We start from the raw sequence: 21,669 nt of genomic DNA on the forward strand, positions 1-21,669 counted from the left end.
GCAGAGTGGCACAGATACCACCATCATTAACATTTATTTTAGATTTAGTATGTCTGCACAGGCCGGATCAACTAAGGTGCCTATAAAAGTTCAAGCCCCCTTGAGGTCATTCTGAACTGCACCTGCTCAGGCCCAAGTGATGAGTAGAGGCAGCTTTTCAAGGTCGTTCCAGTTTCTAAAGCCTTCTGGAGTCTTGCAAGATGAACTTAAAAGCTTAATAACTTATGCCAAACTCTCTTCCTATTCCCCGTGATCATGCTGAGAAAAAGAACCAAGAACTGAAATTAAAGACCAATAAATAGGTTTTATAATATAGAAAAAGAAATCAAATATCAGTCTTAGTAATGGCATTTTAAAAAGTGAGCTAAGTGGTGTATTTTAAACAAATACTGAAAAGTGACAAAGATTCTCTTCTTGACCAAACTTTAGACAGCCTTCTCTGAGCCCTCTTTTTAACCAGGCCTTAACTTTGGCTTATAAAAACAAAAGACTCTTAGCACAAATGATTTAACCCACTCTCTCCCCAACCTCCACTAAAAGACTTGAACAAACACTAACATAGTTTCTAACAGCTCAAAGGCAGTACCCCTAGCATGACCCCAGCCCGCATTAAAGTGTCTGCCTGGGAAAAGTGCTAGGAACATATTGTTTGTTCCAGCCCAACCCTGGTAATACAGGGGTCCCCAACCCCCTGGGCTGCAGACTAGTACCTCTCCGTGGCCTGTTAGGAACCGGGCCCGACAGCAGGAGTTGAGTGGAGGGCCGCCTAGGGAAGCTTCACCTGTATGTGCAGCTGTTCCCCAGCGCTAGCGTTACAGCCTCAGCTTCACCTCAGATCATCAGGCATTAGAGTCTCATAAGAGACTAAAAAGGTTAGGGGCCCTTGTGGTAATAGACACATAGGCTCCTGAAGCCCCTCCCCACCTCTGTGAGAAGTTACTTTAGAAAGCTTGTAGTTGTAAATACTTTCTCTCCTGCTTTAAGATGTAGATCTGCCTTCTCAGGAGTTTGAGGGCCTCTATTTGAAATGCACACATTCAGGAAAAACCTCCTGCTCTCCCTCCAAGGCTGTGGGCTTCTTGATCTAACTTGTAGCACTCTCTCTCTCCATAAACAGACTAGAAGTTTGCTTCTCCTCTAGATATGCACCTATTAACAAGCCCCATCTCTGTGAGAGCCCTCACTTGTTCCTTCATCCTCCCTTTAAAACATCCGTCACCTCTGCACTAATCAGAGTTGAGTTCAGTTCACTATGGACCTCCTTCCCATTGCAATGGTTATTACTGAATAAACGTTCCCTTACCAGTTTAACTAGTGTCCGGTTTATATTTGACAAAGGTCAGATCTACATTTTGTATTTTCCCCAGGAAGAGTTAATTTAGACAGACAGATCACAGTGCTGACAAAGTCAAGGTTATGAACTTGATCTCCATATGGTTGTGTACACCTCTGTTAGGTGTTTCACAAATGCCTTTCATTGATCACAAGGGACACCAGATGAGAAAGTAGATTGCTCAGCACAAACCATTTGCTGCTGCTTCTTTTAGTTTCTCATCACTGCTTTAAGAACTCAAATGCACAGATGGTGTGGCTTATGGCCTTCACTTTGTAGAGAACCTTCATGTCATGGTGCATGTTCTCCTCTCCCCCAAAAACCCTTCTCCCTTTTTGTCCTGTCCTTTTAGCATCTAGTTCCTGGTCTTCCTCTTCCACCAGTTCTTTCTCCACCTCCCACTTCTTTCTCTCTAGTGCCTTTAAGCATTTATCTTCTGTACATTGTGTTTCATTTTGTTACCATTGTGTTTCATTTCATTTTACTCATTGTGTTTCAAATGAGTAAAGCATGTATTTATGCTTTACTATTCCTAAAAGAAAAAAGGACCAAAATATTCCACGTCTTTTGTTACATCAGGCTAAGTATGTTGAAACTATTAAGTGCATTAAAATATTTTTGTTGCACTTTCAAATGGTTTTGACAAATTCCAGTAAAATGTCGAATTGCTTCATCATTTCTAGGATTGGCAGTAGTCTGTGTTTTTATAACTCTCAAAGAGCTTACAAAATTTATATAGAGTAAAACCAGTGTTACTATACTTTGTATAGAGTGAATAATTTGTTGCCTGTGGGTTTTTTACAATTTTATGTGTGATCGTACAGAAATATATTTTACCACAAAGGAAAATCATTTAGGTATAGCATTATACCTTCCCTGATGCTTCAGTGCAGTCAGATGGCATTATCAAAAATTCCACATTCAAATGTTTTCATTTATCTAAAATTTAATTTGGTTTAAAGAGATAGGTAGAAATTCAGCTTAATATTTTACTAAACATGAGGTAGCCAATTTGTTCCAACTCCATTCACTGAGTTATCCCTCAGTTCCACAGTTACTAACTAAAATGTTAGTGTTACTGTTTGGGGTGATTTTTGAACCCGTGTTGCCCCAGTGGCATGGGGGAGTGTGTGTGTGTGTGACAACACAGAAGTGCAATGAGCATTTTTCTTTGGTTCTTCCCCGCTGATGCAGCAAAGAATTACAGGTCAGCCAGATTTAGAAAAAGTAAGTTTTATTAAAAGTACATTTTAGAAGGAGACGGGCCACGCTAAGGAAGTTTGCAGCCTATGGACTTTGGGAGGTGAAGAGATAAGACAGTACGCTCCAAGGGAGGAGTGGGTTTTCAGGGAAGAGAGCTGTAACAACCCATAAGTGGGAAGGTTTGTTTGTATTTGGGTCACAATAGGAGGTCCTAGATGATCCGTATGTGAGGTCACCTCGACTGACAGCTGGCTGCTAACACTTAGCCTACTGCGCATGTGCTTACCCAGGATTCAGTGTTATAATTAGATTCATGAAATACCGGACATAGTCATGATATTATGATGATGGTATAATGAGGCTGAGGTTGTGGGTAGGTTGCGGTAGTACTTTCTGTGCATGTGTTTGTGGCTGGTTTAGCCAGCAGCTTTTATGGCCTTTGTGCTCTAGGATTTGGGGTAATTTATAACCCTAAAAGGGAGGTGTTTCTGGGAGGTCCTTAAGGAAAGTCTTCAAGGGAAGTTTCTATGGTTACAGACCTGGGCCTTGGCTCCTGCCGCTCAAGCCTGACTAACTACCCAACATTACCTATACCGGTTATTGATTTTTCTGCCTGGAGTTGGCGGTAGAGAAGTTTTTGTTTTGATCTTGAAGCTGTAAGGAAGTCTAGAGCTGCCTGACCAAGAGGTGGTAAGGCCTGATGGTGTTCAGACTCTGGTTCTGGTTGCCCTAAGGCCAGTTCCATCCTGCTGTGGTTTGAGAATGTGGCCATGAAACATTCTTTTTGTTTAGGTCAGATATCCTTGTACTTGTATCACTTCAAACTGAAATAGCATGTTTTGTTATATATTAAACTCTTAAATGTATTTGATTATATTTTTATTTACTGTTCCCACTAATCTACTTTTCTCTTCTTCTCTAGAGCTGCACCATTTTTTTCTTTACATTTTACTATCTTTTAGGGCTAATTCCTCATCATAACACTTGACACAGCCTTTTGATTGAACTGACCTAGAGAAACACTGATTGGGGAGGATGGGAGATTGTCCTGGCCTGCAGATACAAGTGTTCTAGTTTCTGTAAAGTCCCTCCCCCACAACCTTGCCATCTCTAATCATAAATTAAAAAACTAAACTAGAATTACTAATCAGTATCTTATAAATTAGTTAGCAAGAATTAGGGCTCACTTAACAGACTTACTTACTTGGGCAAACTACTAAAACTGGGGTTTCTAGATTAAAAAAAACCTGAAGACTGCACTACGGACCACTGAGAGCACACCTCAGTGGCTGGGCCCGAGCGGCCAGCAGCTAGTCTGCTGCTCTTTTAGTCTTTTTAGCTGCAACAAATGGAATATGTGCAGTGAAATCCAAGGTTGTACTAAAACATCAGGTTGCTATACTTTGACTAATATGAAGGAAGGGGTGAAGTGTAAATGAAGAGATGTAATGCTAGAGATAAAATCAAGGCCAGATGAAAAGAACACTTATGAAGGGCAAATTCTACCAAGACAATATTGTAAAATGGTTAAGTGCAGACTTTAGGTTGGGACCACCTGAGTCTGAATCCCTGCCCTGCAACTAACTAGTACATGATCTTGGGCAAATTTAATTTCTGTGTCTCAGTTTATTCACCTGTAAAATGGAAATAATAGTATCTGCCTTATTCTGTTGTTGTAAGGAATAAAGTAGTCACATAAAGCATTTATAGCAGTGCCTAGACTATAGAAACTACTAGGCAAATAAATGCTACATTATAATGGTCTAAAATATAAGTCCTTATAGTCCTTATAGTCTATAACGACTTAGACTGTAGATTTGCAAAGTTCCAATGGATGCCTCAAACAGGTGAGTAAAAGTTTAACTAAACACGTTCAGTATTCATAAATATTGCTAGTAATTACCCTTTTTCCTGTAGACAACCAGCCATCTACATTTGGACTACAAATTTGAAAAGGGGGGTGGGGAGAGGCAATATTTGTGTTTAAAGAGAACTTTTAAATTGTTAATTTCCATAGCAGTCATTCTTCTCAGAGGTTCCTACTCTGTGCAGTGAACCGTGGTAGGTGCTGTAAGGCACAAAAAGATGATAAAAAACCTCTTGGCCCTCTAGATTTCAAACTAGTAGCATTAAAAAAAGACATGGGTATAAATAAAGGGCTCCCAATACATACAGGAGGAAGGGAACCTGTGTATGGGATAAGGATGAGGATGAACTTGGACAATTTCATAGAGGAGATGGTATTTAAGCATTTTTAGTTGACACTTGACATGTGCAGTACATTTTAAAGACCATTTTCCATGCATTGGGAATAGAATAAAGTAGTTAGGAAATAAAGGGTTTGGAAACTATAGGGAAAATTCTGGAATTTCAAATAGTCCAGTTTGATGAAAGAAATGGGCAAGAGAATAATGAAAAGATCTGGCTGCAAAGGTAGGCTGCAGAGATGCTGAGGAAGTTGGATTTCATTTTGTGGTGGACATTACATGTTTGAGCAGAGAAATAATGTGTAAGTTTGAGGAAGATGCACTGGTACTGGGAAGGGTCCTGAAATTATGAGTCAGGGCATACAACCAATCATCATCCACAATTCTAAATGTATACTTAAAATTTATTTTTTTCATTTATAAATTATAGGGAATCTTTAATAAAACATTGTACAATAAATAATTCATATTTGAAGATGCTCATCAACAGCTTCACGCCTTTACACTGGGAGAAGCTACAATACCAGGGAAATCAGAAGGTAATCTCAGTAGCTCTTCTACTTCTTCTTGCAAAGCCTCTGCTTTTTCATGCAAGAGCATCTACAATAAAAAATCAAGACATGAGAGCAAAATATGCGTTGCTAGAGAATTGCTAACATTTTAACCACTTGAATCCTTACACATCAGCAATCTAGACATTAAAACTAATAATGAGATTGAAAAATGGCCACTTAAGAACAAGTGATTACAGTAAATGAAGCTGAAGCATTTAGTTAAAGCCATTTTAGCTGATTGCTACATTTAGTATACCAAAAATAAAGGAACTTTAATACTCTCAAAGATGTTTTATTGAAGACTAGGCCACTTAAAAATTAACTTTTAATCTATAAAATCTAAGACGATTTTGCAAAAATTTAATTAGTTCTTGAAAATGTTATCCTTTATAAATACATTTTACTATTCCTCAAAATTTAGTATGCTATCTTTTAAAAACCTATCACCATTTCAGAGAAAAGTTTTACTTAAGCTCTTAAAATTAACATGGTTAATTTTAAAAGAAACATAATGAGCAAAGAAAGTATTTCTAAAGGTGGCACATGGTAGATACAAACGAGTATTTGCTGAATAATGCTTTTTCCCCTTTTAAAAACCAGAAATAAAATGTCGGTATTTGTTGCAGCTGGGTTTTGTGCATATTGGGTTGAAGTATTTGTACTACTTCTGTCACAAAATTTTTATAATAAAAAATTTAGCAAAATCACATAGGAGAAAAAAATGATACAAAGTGAAAGTGAAAAACCTACTCTACCAATTTGATATAAAGTATTTGTATTATATAGCATTAGGTATACTATACAAAAGACTAAAATGTAATTCCGTAAACTTTCTAGCAGCTGAGGTAATGGTGACCTTGTAAAATGAATCTTACAACATATCCTCTAAAAACTATACAATAAACAATTAAATCTCACAAAACTCATGTATCAGCATTACTAGAACACAGAGAACACCATCAACCTCAAATTTCTTGTAGTTAAAACATTCACCAATTTCCAGCTGAGCCATTTCTCAAGCTCCCACTCCAAGTATTTGCAGAGATCAAGGTGGGGTTGAGAAAAAAATTACATGAAAAAGAGGAAAACAGGGTCTCAGATGAAATAAAAACACCTCTAGAGAGAAAGGCTACCCTAAGTACAAAAATACCGAGAAAAGAATCCTGGAATATTAAAACATTGTTTGTAGAAAGGAACTTAAAGTGTGTGGAAGGAAATCTTGGAAAGGCAATATTTCTAAAGGAGAGAATGGGTAAAGAGGGAGAGGGGTCCTTTGGAAGCTGAACAGTCACGGGAAAAAAAAGCGGGCTGGTGGGGGGCGGAGGGGGGAGGTGTTAGGAGCCTGTAGGAAAATTAAGGAAATTTTCAAAATCAAAGAACACAACTCTTCCCTGGAGTCCTTTCACACCTCAAGCCGTTAAAGAAAGTACACTTTGCTACACTGACAGGGAAGAGAGACTCTTGAATTAAGATTCTCATAAACAACTCCAGATGACCAACCCCGCCTAAGAGATAGCAGTGTAAGCAGTTCTCATTATATAAGACTATTCTATAAAAAAAAAATAGAAAATGACAATCGAAGCACTTCAGCTCATAAAAATTTCCTTCCCTGAAAGCAAACCATGAAGCAGAAAAAGTGTATGTAACATGATGCTCCAAACGAAATTAGTCTCAAATAAACATTTGGAGACATGGGGGAAAAACACATCCTGAATAAAAAGTTCAAAAATTAAGAACAGAAATGCACCAAAAACAAGAAAAAAATGAAACAAAATTTGAATAAAGTTGAGTAAGCTCTGGAAAGAAACAGAAGAAAAAGGCAGAATTATATCAAAAATAAAAATAAAATATGAGGTGTCCAAAGAAGCACAGATTTAAAGAAAAACTTCATTAGGGTCATGGGGATAGGGGAAGCAGGAAAACAATCAAGTTAATGAAAATGAGATAAAGAAAGAAGTAAAAAGATTCAGAGATACTGAAATGGAAGGTAGGCAAAGAAGACCCAATGTACACATAATTGAAATTGCTAAAAAAGAAAAAATCAAGCAATAGATCAGAGTTAATATTTAAAACTACAATCTAAGGAACTTTCCAGAAATAAAAGAAAATGAAGACATACTCTAGTAAAACTATTTGAATTTAAAGCTAAACAAAATAGGTTCGGGTCTTACATTTTCAAAAAAAATAGAACAAAAAACAACAACAAAAAAACCCCATCTATAAGGACTGAGGTGGGGAACTAAAATTGAATACAGACAGAATTTGCATTTCATAACCACACTGAAGCAGGTTAAAAAAAAAAAAAGAGTAACAATTGAACATATAATTTTGATTATATATCCTCAGATTAAAAACAAAAAGACCTGTAAAATACTGAATTCTAGTTAGTAAGTTTTCTTTCTCCCTAGTTACTACTGAATGAATCCTCCCTCTAGCGTGAGACTAGTGTGGTACTAGTGTGGAGGATGAAAGATAACTGGAAATCCTTTGACGCCTCCATTGACAAATCTAATTCTCTTGAACCTGTGCAGGCCTTGGTGATTTCCTTGTAACTAATAAAATACAATGGAAATAATACCGCATGATTTCCAGGGCTCAGTGAAGAGAAGCCTAGCAAATTTCTGCCTTGGTTTCTTGGAATGAGACTGTTCCAAGATCTCTGGAATGCTCCCTCTCGAATCTCAGCAACCATGCTGCAAGAAACCCAAACTAGGACTCTTCCCTTCACAGAATGGCGTTTCTGCTGCAATCCGAGTGGGTTCTCTACCTAGTTCTGGGAGAAAAGAAGGTTCAGGCCCCGCTCTCGCAGCTTTACTTCTGCCGCTATTGTAGCGAGTTGCGGTCGCTGGAATGTGTCTCATGAGGTGGACTCCCATTATTGTCCCCGTTGCTTAGAAAATATGCCATCAGCTGAAGCCAAACTAAAAAAGAACAGATGTGCCAACTGTTCGACTGTTCTGGCTGCATGCACACCACACCCTCTCCACTCGGGCAACGAGCATCTCCATGCAGCTTCCAGATGACCCAGCCAAGTCCACCATGAAGAAGGTCTATTACCTGGCTTGTGGATTTTGTTGCTGGACATCTAGAGATGTGGGCATGGCAGACAAATCTGTGGCCAGTGGTGGTTGGCAGGAACCTGAAAATCCTCACACACAGCGGATGAACAAACTGATTGAATATTACCAGCAGCTTGCTTAGAAAGAGAAGGTTGAGCGAGATCGCAAGAAACTGGCACGGTGCAGAAACTATATGCCTTTGGCTTTTTCAGACAAATATGGTCATGGAACCAGGCTTCAGCGACCATGAGCTGGTGCAACCATCAGTACCCTTGCCGGAGTTTTCCTTAAAGAAGGAGAGGACCAGAAAGATAAAGATTGAGCCAGCTCAGGCTGTAGATGAAGTGGAGCCTCTACTCGAAGACTATTATAGAAGACCAGTAAATTTAACAGAGATGATCACCCTTCAGCAGTGCCTCTTACAGCCTGACTTCCAACCAATCTGTGCATCCCAGCTCTATCCTCGTCACAAACATCTTCTGATCAAATGGTCCCTGCCCTGCCAGAAATGTGAACATAATGTGAGCAAGCCAGAGTTTAATCTAACATCTATCAAATTCAAAATCCAACTGGTTGCTGTCAATTATATTCCAGAAGTGAGGATCATATTAATTCCCAACCTTCGCTACATGAAAGAGAGCCAGGTCCACCTGACTCTTATGAACTCAGTGGAGAACCTCACCCATGTGACCTTGTTGGAGTGCGATGAGGGAGACCCTGATAATATCAATAGCCCTGCTAAGGTGATGGTGCCTCCCAAAAAGCTCATTTTAGCTGGCAAAGACGCAGCAGCACAATATAATGAGCTGGCAGAACCCCAGGACTTTCAGGATGATTCTGACATTATAACTTTTAGAAAGGCCAACAAAATGGGTATTGTCATAAAAGTGAGCCACAACATGAGGAGGGCAAAGTGACAAAATGCTTTAAGATGAAGCATGATTTTAAAAACCTGGTAGCCCCCATCCGCCCCATTGAAGAAGGTGACCAGGGCACAGAAGTCATCCGGCTCACCCAGCATGTGGAACTGAGCTTGGGCTCCTTCTTCCTTAAAAGGTCCTACTGTAGGGCATATCCCAAAGGACAGTATCACTACAAACTTGTGTTAAAATGTGGAAGCTGCTGCTTCATTAGGCCTTGTTTATAATGATGTATCCGTGCACTACTGAATCCTATTTCTAGGTAGGTGGGGGCATAAGCAAGGCATTAGGAATGCTAGGTAACAGCTGTTCCTCTTGCTCTCACTTCTGTTAACACCAGTATATCTGTGTCTCCCTCACTGAACCCTGCACGTTGAATATCAACAGCACAGTTTCATTCGAAGAAAGGGGATGGCTATTCCTTGGAGTGGCATTAGATTTACAATCTGAGGAACTCTGACATACCATCTCCTGATCTGATCTCACAAAGGATCACAATCTCACAGATGAAACTTAAAATGATAACCAAAAGGTAAGACTTGTTAGCCATGATTCAGCGTTGGTGTCAATATACCAACTGCTTTCTGCATTCCATTAGATATAACCTAGCAGTCTGTAAACATATCTTTTCTCTTGCGATCATGGCTCCCATCTTGCCATAGATTTCCATTTGACAGAAAAATAGAATTGTCACATTATCTTTAGTTTTGTGATGAGTGGAAGAACTTGTGCAATTCTTAAGGCGCTTTGATTTGCCTTCCTTCTAAGTGAATACAGGATACTTATTGACTGCTCTTAAAATTTTTTTCCCAGTAGAATATGGAACTTTTAAAAATTTGAGAGGCATGTGCTTATATGTCATGTCAAGGGAGTAACAAATTCCATTCATTTTAAATGTTGCCACAATATCCAAGGATTAATGCTGAAACAGGGAGGCAATCTTTAAATGTCTTACTCCCTACCTCTTCTCTGCTCTGCCTCTTTGACTCAGTAGATTGTTCTGTGTATTTGGGACCTGAAAAGAGCCCAAAGAAAACCTGGTGGACAAGTTCACTTCTAGAATGCAGAAAACATTTAAAGGTTACATTTTTAGCATGATCCGAACTAATATTCTTTCCGTTGATTTTAAGAAGAAATTAAGTTATAATCTCTTGACTCCAAACCTGGATATTAAGAAAAAGAACCTTTCTTAAGTTTGACTTTTATCATATGGTATGTTTTGATTGTAAACCATAAAATAGCTCAGCAAGTAACCCAGAGCACTTGCCTCATAGCCACATGCTGTATTTGGTTGATATCCTAGAGCTAGATCATTAACCTTAATTTCTGTGATGTTTTCTAAAATGAGACTTGACGAAGCAGACAACCAGCTGCACTACGTTTTCTATAAAAGCATTGTAAGCAGTAGCCAACAGACTTCTGGTGAAAAGAAATTTCCTTTTTATCCTGGTTTTGTTTTTAAGTTCAAGCCTTTACTTAAAACAAAAAAATTAAGATATATAGTAATGTAGAATACAGACAGGACATAGTATCTTGTCAGCTCCCCCTGGAAGATAAGAATATTTAGGAAGCCCTTGAAAGACTCTAAATTGCACTTTTAAGGTCAAGCAAATTTTATGAAACAATGTTCCACAGAGTAATATATATGCTGCAGTGTAAGAAAAAATACTCATATCTCTAATATTATGACAGTAATAAGTAAGGTTTAGCCTCTTAGGAGTGGGGGCAGGGATTGTGTAATGACAAATATGCAGACTGTAGAAATAAATAGTTTAATTTGTTGTGACTCCAGAGTGTTAAATTAACTTTTATTTCACTATCTGCTAGAGCCTACTGTGAAGCCACTCCTCCATATTTGCCAGTGGAGGAAATGGGCATCAAAGTAGAGAATAGCTTCCTATGTTTGCACATCTGCATAGACTACACACAATTGTGTGTCATGAGTTTATGGTGTGTAGCTGGCATTTGTTCCCAAAGGTAACAATGTTGAAGTAAGGGGTCTCGTTAACCCCCTGTGGCGCAGAAACACAAAAACACTTGATCATAAAATTTTTTTCATCAGAAACCAAATTAACTTGCAGAATAACAGCCATTGGTTTGATGTTTCCTCAAGATAGTTTTTTGTGCAAGTCAGTATTCTGTGTTAGTAGATGTGGTTCAATACCTACAGCTGGTGAATTCAGAATTTTGTTGTTTTTTATATTAGATCAGGTGCAAGATTTTTAATGCAGTCAGTGTGCACTACTGCAGGCAAATTAGATGTCATCAGCACTAGAAACTACAATTTTGGAAACTTAAAGCTGTAAGTTTGGATTCATGATTTGAATAGTACACCAAAGTTTTCTTTTGTTCAAAGTGCATATAGATGTAATGGGCTAAGAGTGTCATACATATTTGTAAAGAAACATCCTTTTTGGTCCCTTTTGGGAATGAGATGCACTTCTTGATCTTTATGAATGATAGGTTCCTGTTTTGCTCTACTGCCTAATGTAGTGAAATAAAGTGACAAAGCTTGGAAAAAAAAAAAAAAGAAATCCAAGCTACATGGAGATTAAAAATAAAAAGAACCTTTGAAGCCTTGAACCTCTGAAAAAGTTATGTAGCTGTAAACATAGGCCACTGCTTATGGAAAAGAAAGAATGCTTCAGATGAGAAAATCCAAAAGGAGGAAGAATCATTCCCAGGGAGCAGAACTGGGTCTTAAATAAGGAACAAGCCCCATATGCCTGGCTGGATTTCAGAATCTGCTTCTATGTACCACCTTGTTTGAACATCACAGGTGGTGTATCTCCTTAGTTCATAGGTCTTCAAACTGAGAGGAGCCACCATACTTATAAAATAGCACTCAAGGAGCACCATCCATACCTAGAATTGATTTAGAAGAAGTACTAGACCTCGAGGTCCAGCCTGAGTCTGAGGCCAGAAATGAATAAATCTGTTAGGGATAAATATATTTTGCATGTGAGAGAGATGTAAATAACTTGTGACCAGAAGGCAGACATTAAAGATGACTGCAAATCATTTGGCATTTCCCTCATGGAGGAATAGGGGTCTAATTCCCCTTCCTTTTGATCTGAGCTGATCTTAATGGCTTTCTAGTAATCAACGGTATACAGAAGTGACTAGTTCTAGTTCAGGAGTGACTAGATTAGTTCAGGAGATTTCTTGCATTTTATGCCTTTATTTCTTAAAATGTTCATTTAAATGAACATGTTCATTTCTTAAATGGACATTTAAGAAATGTTCATTTCTTAAAATGTTCATATAAAATGTTCATTAGTTCAGGAGATTTCTTGCATTTTATGCCTTTATTTCTTAAAATGTTCATTCTCTAGATATTTCCTCTTAAAACCTGGCTGCCATGCCATGGTAGACCCAAGCCCTGTGGAAAGGCCATATGTAGTTGATCCATTTAAAAGCTCCAGATAACAGTAATTTTCAACTGTCAGCGATGTGAGTGAGCCATTTTGGATATCCAATCCAGTTAAGCCTATAGAGAACTATACTCCAATTGAAATCTGACTAATTACAATTACTGACTAATTATTCCAAGAATCACCCCATTGAATCCTTCCAGAATTCCTAATTCACAATAACATGAGCAAAATAAAAATAGCTATTTTGACCCACAAAGGCAGGTGATACTGCCTTGACCAAATGATCAAACTTAATATCACTAATGGAACAAATGGACACCTAAGGCTCCTGATATAATGTACTATGAAGGATACACACCATTTTTTGGCGTTACTGAAAAAACTGCATAACCTCAATATAATCCTAACTGGTTTCCTTATTTCCAGTCTTGCTCCCCTATTTGCACTCAAAATCCTGCAAGGAATATCTATTTTTCTCTTTCTGTTAGCTGGAAAGTGGAAGGAATAGTGAGAACCAGAGCACATATCTTAGTCCATAAAATGGAAGCCATGTGTTTGAGAATGGTGAGAAATGTAACGAACGTATGTGTCCCTGGATACAACATTGATTCTCCATATCAACTATGAATTTATTATGCTTGAATTTGCCTAATAAACTTTTAAAATTTAGTCACGTCTTTTGGCCATTGTTACTGCAGCTCCATCTGTATCTTTTATAATATACATTCTAACCTCTTAGTTCTGGCTCTCCTACTTACTAACTAGCTGTTTCTTTTCCTTGGATAAATTGCTTAATTTCTTTAAATTTCATTTATTCATTTAATCAAATATTTATTAAATACCTACTCTAGGCTGAGTACAGTGCTAGCTGCTGTGGCAATGGAAATGACTATAACTTCATACCTAACAACCTGGAATTCCTAATCCAATGGAACAAGGTCAGTTTTAGTGTCCTTGAATTGAAGATAACACTGACTCTGCCCACCTCACAGGATTGTTGTAAAGATTAATGAAAGTAATGTAAACAATGTGAGCACATTAAAAAAAGTGAGATGGAAATTTACTTTTTAGCTAATTCTGATCTGTATATGACAATTGTGTAACGATGAAGTTTTTTTTTAAAGTTAAGCATTTCAGGTCCTGAGAATGGAACTATAGTTGAAATCCAAAAGGAAATAACCTCAAACTGCTGCACACAGAGCGGGAGGGTAATGACAAATAGGACTGCACCTAGCAAAGGGTAACTAGGACAGTGATAGATTATTTAACATGGATGAAAGAAACAGAAAAGAGAAACAATCCGCTGGAGGCAATAAGAGCTGTTTTCAAATATGTGAAAAACTACCATAGAGATCCAGAGAGCAGTACTACAATGTAATGGTCAACATTTTAAGGCGGCAATATTGAGCCTCATAATACTGGGATGCTTTTTGTAACTCTAAATATATCTAGAAATAGAACCACCTAGTTTTGAGGTTGTAAGCTTGTTGTCAACGAAGGTGTTCAAAGGTAGAAAGACCAGGTGTTGAAGATGCTGAGGAAAGGACTTTCATGAAAAAGGTATGAGGAGGCAGAATTCAGTGAGTTTTAGAGTCCCTGTTCTTCACTGAACTCTTGACATTATTTTTTAGGAGGTCCTTTTTCTCTTTTTAGCAAGCCTTGTATCATAACAGATGCACTATTTTTATCCACATATTGTGAGTACATACTTTTGTGTCTATAGTTAAATGTTTTTGTTTTTATGTCTAAGGTATAAGTAGATAACACTACAAAATATCATAAAGGTTAAAAAATGGTTTGCTTACCTTTGCTGAGGAAACAATTTGCTTGGCCTGGCGCCTTGATAAATGATCAATTGTCCTTATCAACACTTCAGGATCTGCGTTAGCTAAGTGCGCTAGACTTTTATACCCTCCATTGTATAACTGTTTTGCTCGACCCTGAAAAGTATTTAAAAAAATAAGTAGGATTCGAATTTGGGATTAGGAAAAAATAATTAAAATGTCTTATCGAAGGGAAAAATGTCACATACAAGAGATGGCATAAACTAAGATAATAAGGTAAAAATGAAGAGATAACACATCAGAATCCTGAGAAATTTTAAAAGCCTCATTTGGGTGATTCTAATTTGATTCTAATTTTTCAAGATAGCCTTCTGTGTAGCTTAAGTCAACTGATGTTGCAATTAGCAATGAAAAAATCCATTAAGGTCCTTAGGCTAGAGGCATTATTTCAGACTGCAATGAAAACGTTCTAGTCCAATATTATTAAGTTCTAGTTCAATATCATTAAAATGTTCTCATCATCTACTTAGGGGACTATAGGTGTGTGTGTGTGTGTGTGTGTGTGTGTGTGTGTGTGTGTGTGTGTGTGTCTGTGTGTGTGTGTGTGTGTGTGTGTGTGTGTGTGTGTGTTCTGAATAACAGAGAATAAACTTAAAGGTTGGTCAAAACAAAAAGCTAAAAAGCCAGTTGAGGATACTTTCTTTTTACTCTCTTAAAAATGTAAACAAGCCTTTTTACCAGTACTTTAAACGAACACTGAGTCTAAACTGACAGAAGGTAATTCTTCACTGGAGAGGAGAAAGGAAGAGATGCTAAGGATGAGTGACAGCACCCATATACTTAGGGAGTGTCATATTTGTGCTTCAGGATTAACAGGATTTCTAAGAGGCCATGACAGCAATTTAAAAAGAAAAGAAAAGAAAAAAAAAGACTTCCATGACAAATGAGCAATAAGGCTGTTATTGTTACTTACCCTGTGACAAGACTTCACAGTTAGGTGAAATCATCTCAGCTGGGAAAATGGGAAGCTACTAACCTCTAAAACTCCAGTTACTTCCATGAGAGGGATTAACTCTGCCTTTACACAGTAAGTCAACTTCTTGGTAAGTTCTACCAAAAGGGCTCTATAAACCCAAAACTCCTCAAGTTCCTGCAGAACACAAAGAAATATACAGAATTTAAACCTGGTAAGTTATTTCAAAGTTTAGTTTGCATGGCAGGAGACTCGGAGAGGATGTTCCATTATGTAAGTTCTGGAACTTGAGTTAAGCCAGAGGTGAACAATAATTCCAAAAAAAATTGTCATGAGAAAACATGGCAAAGACTCTGATAAATTTAATGATGTGGTGTTGAGATTAAGAAAAAGACTGAAAACCAAAAAATAAATCACTAAGAAGAGTTCTATTCATTTTTGTCAAAACACCAATAAGTGATTGCATAGTTTTTCTTTCCCAAATGAATGAAAACAATTCCCACCTCTGGGGATATATCCTAAAGACAAAATATTAACTATGAAAAGATGTAAGTGCATGATGATGTTCAGTGTAATGATATTTAAAACAAAAAAAATATTAGAAGCCATGAGTCAATAATTACTAATGTTGGGTGAATAAATGGGTATTCATTATATTACTGTCTTCTTTTACATATGTTTGAAATTCCTATATACTAGTTTATTTTTTTAAAAGTCCCTTTCTAACATTTCTGTATCACTGTGAGAGTATGTGATGCATGGAACAGCATTAGTCAGTCATTCTGTGACCACCAGGAAAGTAGTCAATGTGCTAAAGATGAAAGAGTAAAGAGAAGAAAAGTAACCATAAATAAAACTACTGAATCAATCACCCCTGGAATTGCCTTAGCTCTAGCTTTCCTATTGTTTTAACTTTTTTCCTATTGTTTAAACTTCTACAGGGTTTTCTGTTACTTGCAGTTAAAGGCATCTTAATACAATTGGTGTACTATTTTATACCACTTACATAACTATTTAAAGAGAAAAAAACCTGTTAAAATATTGAAAATACATTCTTGAAAGCACAAGTTGTCAGGTAGTTTTCCTAAATCAATCATCATAAATTTTAGTGGTTGCTTTTCAAGTTCGATGTAAAGATTCTTTTACTTGAACAATTCTACAGGCTGAAGTCCTTATAGGCCTAATTAAAACAAAAAGATAGAATATTATGGAAGCACCTTTAAATATGAAGAACAGAAAACTTAAAAAAATGTATTTTAAAGACTAGCTTATTACTCATAATTTTTGTATACTGCTTAGCTAGCCTATGATTAGAAAATGGAAGCTAATATTAAAAAATCAGCATAAGTAGAAGATATTTAGAAAGGTAAATTTGCTAAAATAATTATCTTTCAACCAAAGTCAAGTATTTTGGATTATTTACTCATTAGTACATATGACAGAATTAACTGCCATATATATACATAAAATATGAAGATTTAAGATAAAGAAATGAAGATTTTAAGTTTAAAAATAGAATTCATGGCAGAAAAGTTTTTTTAAAAATCGAGTACAGAAACAAATATGGAAAGGATTATGTCACCCAATAATAAGAAATTTAAATGCAGCAAAATGGCTTATGTTATAAATTCATCAAAAAAATTATTTGAGTAGGAAAGACTGGTAAGCTTTGTTGTGTTGTTTAAGGAAATTCTTAAAGCTTCTTTTAGTAAAATAGTTATAAAATATAATCTCAAATATATATGGCTGAAACAGAGTTTTCTCAAATTATTTTATAAAATGAACATTTATTGTAGAAACCTAAAGACATTGGAAGCAAAAATGGTAAGTTACTGAGGCAATCAAAAGAACATAGTACTAAGTAGTTACAAAGTAGCTGTTGGATATTGATAACATACTAATAAAATCCTTCACATGGTTATTACTCATGAGAAACTACACAGAATATACATCAATGGAGAAATGTAATTTTTAGAGTTGATTCCAAATACTTGAAACTATTAACGGTGGTTCTAAGAGCAGGGATAACTAGGTGCTTTCTACTTGTTCTTTACATATTTTGGTTGATTCAGTCATTTTTGTATCCTTACTATAAGTATGTATATAGTATTTTTTTAAGTGGAAAAAACAAAAACATATTTTAAAATATTGTGAGTGCTTTATAATAACAGAATAAGTCAATGATGAGAAAATGCTAACTGGTTAATGAGTTTAGAAACAGTTAAAATAAGAAAATGCAAAATGCACATGTAATCTAATTAGTGGAATTACCTCACAGAAATGTAACACACAAGATGAGAATGTGGCAGCTGCAGTGAGAAGATTTTGTACATATCCTCGAGGCATATTGAATTTTTCAGACACGTTCCAAATGTTGGTCTCTTTGAGCAAGGTATAAAGAATAAAAGACAGGTATAGTCTGTTGACAATGTTCTTGTCCACTTTCTAGAAAGACATAAATAAATTTATGTACTAAACCTGCTAAAAATGTATATTATATTCAAATTGGACAAAAGGTAAAGTGAATGAAGTTGTACCAAGGGAGAGCAAGGATAGAATCATTCCATAGAAATAAAATTAAGTTCTAACATATGCACCCCTTAGATTAATTCAAATTGATTATCATTTTTTCAAGTATTAAAAAGTATATGCCAGTTTATTTCCAATTTAAACTTCTTCCTATAGGGAGTGTAATATGTGTCCTCCCAAAAAAGATACATTTAAGTCCTAACTCCTGCTATCTATGAATGTGATCTCATTTGAGAATAGGAACTTTGCAGATGTAATTAGCTAAGGATATTGAGAGGAAACATCCTGGATGTACAGTGGGCTCTTTAGGGCTCTTTATTCAATGACTGATGTCCTTATAAGAAGAGAGGGCACAGAGTGACACAGAGGGCAATGTGAAGATGGAGGCAGATATTGAAGGGATGCATCTACAAGCAAGGGAAAACAAACCAAGGATTGCCAGCAACCACTGGAAGCTAGGGGAGACAAGATGGTTTCTCCCTCTGAGTCTCCAGAAAGAACCAACCCTGCCAGCATTTTGATTGCAGACTTCTTGCCTCCTGAACTGTGAGAATAAATTTCTGCTGTTTTAAGACACCCAAGTTTGTGCTAATTTGTGACGGTAGCCCCAGGAAAAGACTAGAGGAAAGGAAGGAGCTGAAATCTTTACATCTCCTGTGGTATTCATAGGTTGTATATACGTGTGACTGTGACAATTTCTATTCTGTGTACTCGCTCTTGTCTGTGGTGTCTAGTGACTATTTTTTATGTAAAGTATTTCATAGTTAATACCAAGCTAACTCTAAATAACATACTTAAAATCAGAGGGGAAAAAAGATAAACTTAAAAGAGAAAAAATAGGTATAAAATACAAAATGATATATAGAATATCTGAGATGAGAACTTTAGACTGACATTTTGAAGGATATATAAATTAAGATTCTGCATGTTGATACTGCATGTAAGAGTCACCCTTTTAAAAAAGCATTAGGCCAAAAAGCATGATAGTTGAATAACCAGTAGGAAAAGATCGTTTTTAATTTCCCAACTTTAGTGCACCATCATTATTAACCAGAAATTGATTCAATGTAGATTTTGCTTAGAATGTATTTTCTAAGTCCAGAAAAATGATATCATTATATTACCAGTAAGATGCTTTATGCCAATTTCAAGATCTTTTACAAGAAATGTTTAAAGAAAAGGGTAGGTCTTTTTCAATGTGGAGAAATCAATTAGATTTTAAGTAAATACCATGTTCTCTAGAATTACAAAAAAAGATACTCCAAAATTTTAAACTAGTAACATTTGTAATTAAGATAAATTCATGCTCATACTGTTTTAAACATTTAATTATCAATTGAACAAACATTTATTGACTGTATTTAGTAAAATGTAACAAAAACGAATTCCAATTCAAGTTTAAGGATACATTATTCTAATAAGATTTTGTAAATGTTTATTATTTTGTAATGATTTCCAAATTAATATGATTTTTTAAATAATTTTGTTTTCATTTTATATTTTAGAGTTCAATATAAATGGTTTGTTTTAAGAAATATTTTTACTCAACATTTTGAAGGTCTAAACAATATAGCCACTTCTGAGGGAAAAGAATCAATCTAAACACTGTGAATGCTGAATACAGGTATTTATAGTTTTATGATATAGCAATACAAGGGGTAGTTGCACCACTCATTTCAAATGAGAGTAAACACTATCTTCCATTTTGCAAAATAAAATCCGTAATATGTATGTAAATTTAAAAGATATAGGGGGAAATAATAGGTAAGATAATCAGATTTCAATGAATATTAGATTCCAAAGAAAATTAAAAATGAAAAACGGTATCATGAGGAAAATGATATTAACAAGGAATTTACAGGCATGTTAGCCAAAGAATTATTTCCATTTCTCTTAAAGTTAATGTAGCATTAAACACTTGCTTCATGCATGATGACTGAACTTTAAAACTTTAAAATGTGTCACTCACAAGAGTATTAGCTTATTCGCTTCAACCTTCTAGAATGCTTCATGTATATCAATACTAGATTTGGGAGTTCTTTGAGGACAACAAACAACAATAACTACAAAAACCCCAAACCTGTCCTATCTTAGAATCCTTGATACCAAGTAGAATGCCTAATAAAAAGTTTCTAGGAAAAATATTTTTCTCCCTTGAATTGAACTTATTTCAGAGTTACATAATACCATCAAAACATTTTATAAATATTTTATAATTTTTAGAATATTAGCCATAAGTAGCCTAAGAAAAACAGATGAATAAGGTTTACCCTTTCCTATGATAAAAGCTGTATATGTGCATGACAGAATATTTCAGAAATACAAAGGTACAAAAAAAAGGCCATCACACCACCCAGAAATAAATACTATTATTAAAAAATGCCTAAATTTCTGGTCCTCAGATGTCCTAAGTAGTAAAAGGGGAATTATATTAATTTAAAGGAAAAAAATGTGAAACAAAAACAAACATCAAGTTAACAAGTTTACATTTCCTGCGGTATTTATAGGTTGTATATATGTGTGAATGTGACTATAAATTAGACAAATGCATTTATTTAGATAAATGTTAATAAGTTGTCTATGTAGTAAACTAAGAATAAATATTAGATTCTATGATACAACAGCATTAATTTTGTTAGATGAACTTAGTTATTTAGGAAGGAAAAAAAGACTGTGGTACCTTCTTGATAGCCTGACCTGATGCTTTCTTCCCAATATAGTTTTCTGAGACTCCAACAAGAGCAGCTGCATTTTGTTCTGCTGGACTGAGCTGGCTAAACTACATAGAAAAAGAGTAAATATATAGAAAAGTCAAATTGTAACTTTAAAAATAATCTGCCATTTGAACCAAATCCAGTATTTCCTGTGATATCACATTTTCATGATTTTAAAGGATATGAAAAAAACAACACAAATTATATTTACAAATACTGAAAACTTAAAAAAAAATTAAAATATAACATACTTTAGTAGAATTTTTTAAAGACATGGTCACTGTGACCATGGAGTATGGTTTCCATGGACTGTGATTACGTTTAATATTAGAGATGTCTAGGGAGAGAGAGGAGGAAAGTCTTTTGAAAATAACAGCTTTATACAGTATCACTTAAGAAAATTTACATTAATAATTTTAAAATATATTAAAAAGAAAGTTAATTACTTACAACTAAAAGCTGCATATCACTTCCACCTAATATATGTTCGTGTATAAGTGACTTTACAATAAAGTCTCAACAGAATATATTCTACCACTTGCTTTTGTAAAAAAAGGGCCACTTCCACCCTGCTACAGGGGTCAAACTGATATTCCTCCTCAGGTATTAGCATTAGCAGGTTGGGTGTATCATCATGCTTGGCTCTGATAGAGCTTTCATGGAATTAAACTCTCAATCATCAGAGACAGCCTTTATGGCTTTCTTTATATTTTAGGCATTATGAAATGTAGTGGTCACCAAATCAGAATGGTAACTATCTGGAATGGGAAGAGGGATGATCCTTTTTTCTTTTCTGTACCTTTATTTTTTGATAATGAACATGTTTGTATTTAACAGAAAAATAATATTTGTTAAACAAACCAAAACCAAAAGTGCTATTGCCATATTACTATTTTAAAAACTGAAAGAACTAAAGGCCCAATTTCAAATCTATTTTGTTAGGAAAAAAAGTGAATAATCACTTGACAAAAATCATATCATTATTAATAGACTAAGTAGTCTATATTGAAGAATCT

At 35.6% G+C, this 21,669-nt stretch overlaps 1 protein-coding gene across 9 annotated transcripts in view; it reads right to left on the minus strand.

Annotated features, from left to right (window-relative positions):
- Positions 1–5,125: 5,125 nt before the first annotated feature.
- The window catches only part of HELQ (helicase, POLQ like), a 51,222-nt gene continuing 34,678 nt past the window's right edge, over positions 5,126–21,669 (minus strand). For 3 of the 9 annotated variants that reach the window (XM_039845624.1, XM_039845622.1, XM_039845623.1), the window contains 5 exons: positions 20,620–20,718; positions 17,682–17,855; positions 15,474–15,587; positions 14,459–14,593; positions 5,127–5,343 (listed from right to left, as the gene is read on the minus strand). In XM_039845624.1, coding sequence (XP_039701558.1) covers positions 5,236–5,343; positions 14,459–14,593; positions 15,474–15,587; positions 17,682–17,855; positions 20,620–20,718 — 630 coding nt within the window. In that variant the 3' untranslated portion in view covers positions 5,127–5,235. Of the gene's footprint in view, positions 5,344–7,100; positions 8,643–8,664; positions 10,333–14,458; positions 14,594–15,473; positions 15,588–17,681; positions 17,856–20,619; positions 20,719–21,669 lie in introns of those variants that run through there. The other 6 variants (XM_039845618.1, XM_039845625.1, XR_005649216.1 and 3 more) reach the window with 5 other exon arrangements.

Source organism: Pteropus medius, unplaced genomic scaffold (genome assembly GCF_902729225.1).
Source record: "Pteropus medius unplaced genomic scaffold, Ma_sr-lr_union100, whole genome shotgun sequence".
Taxonomy (NCBI): Eukaryota; Metazoa; Chordata; class Mammalia; order Chiroptera; family Pteropodidae; genus Pteropus; species Pteropus medius.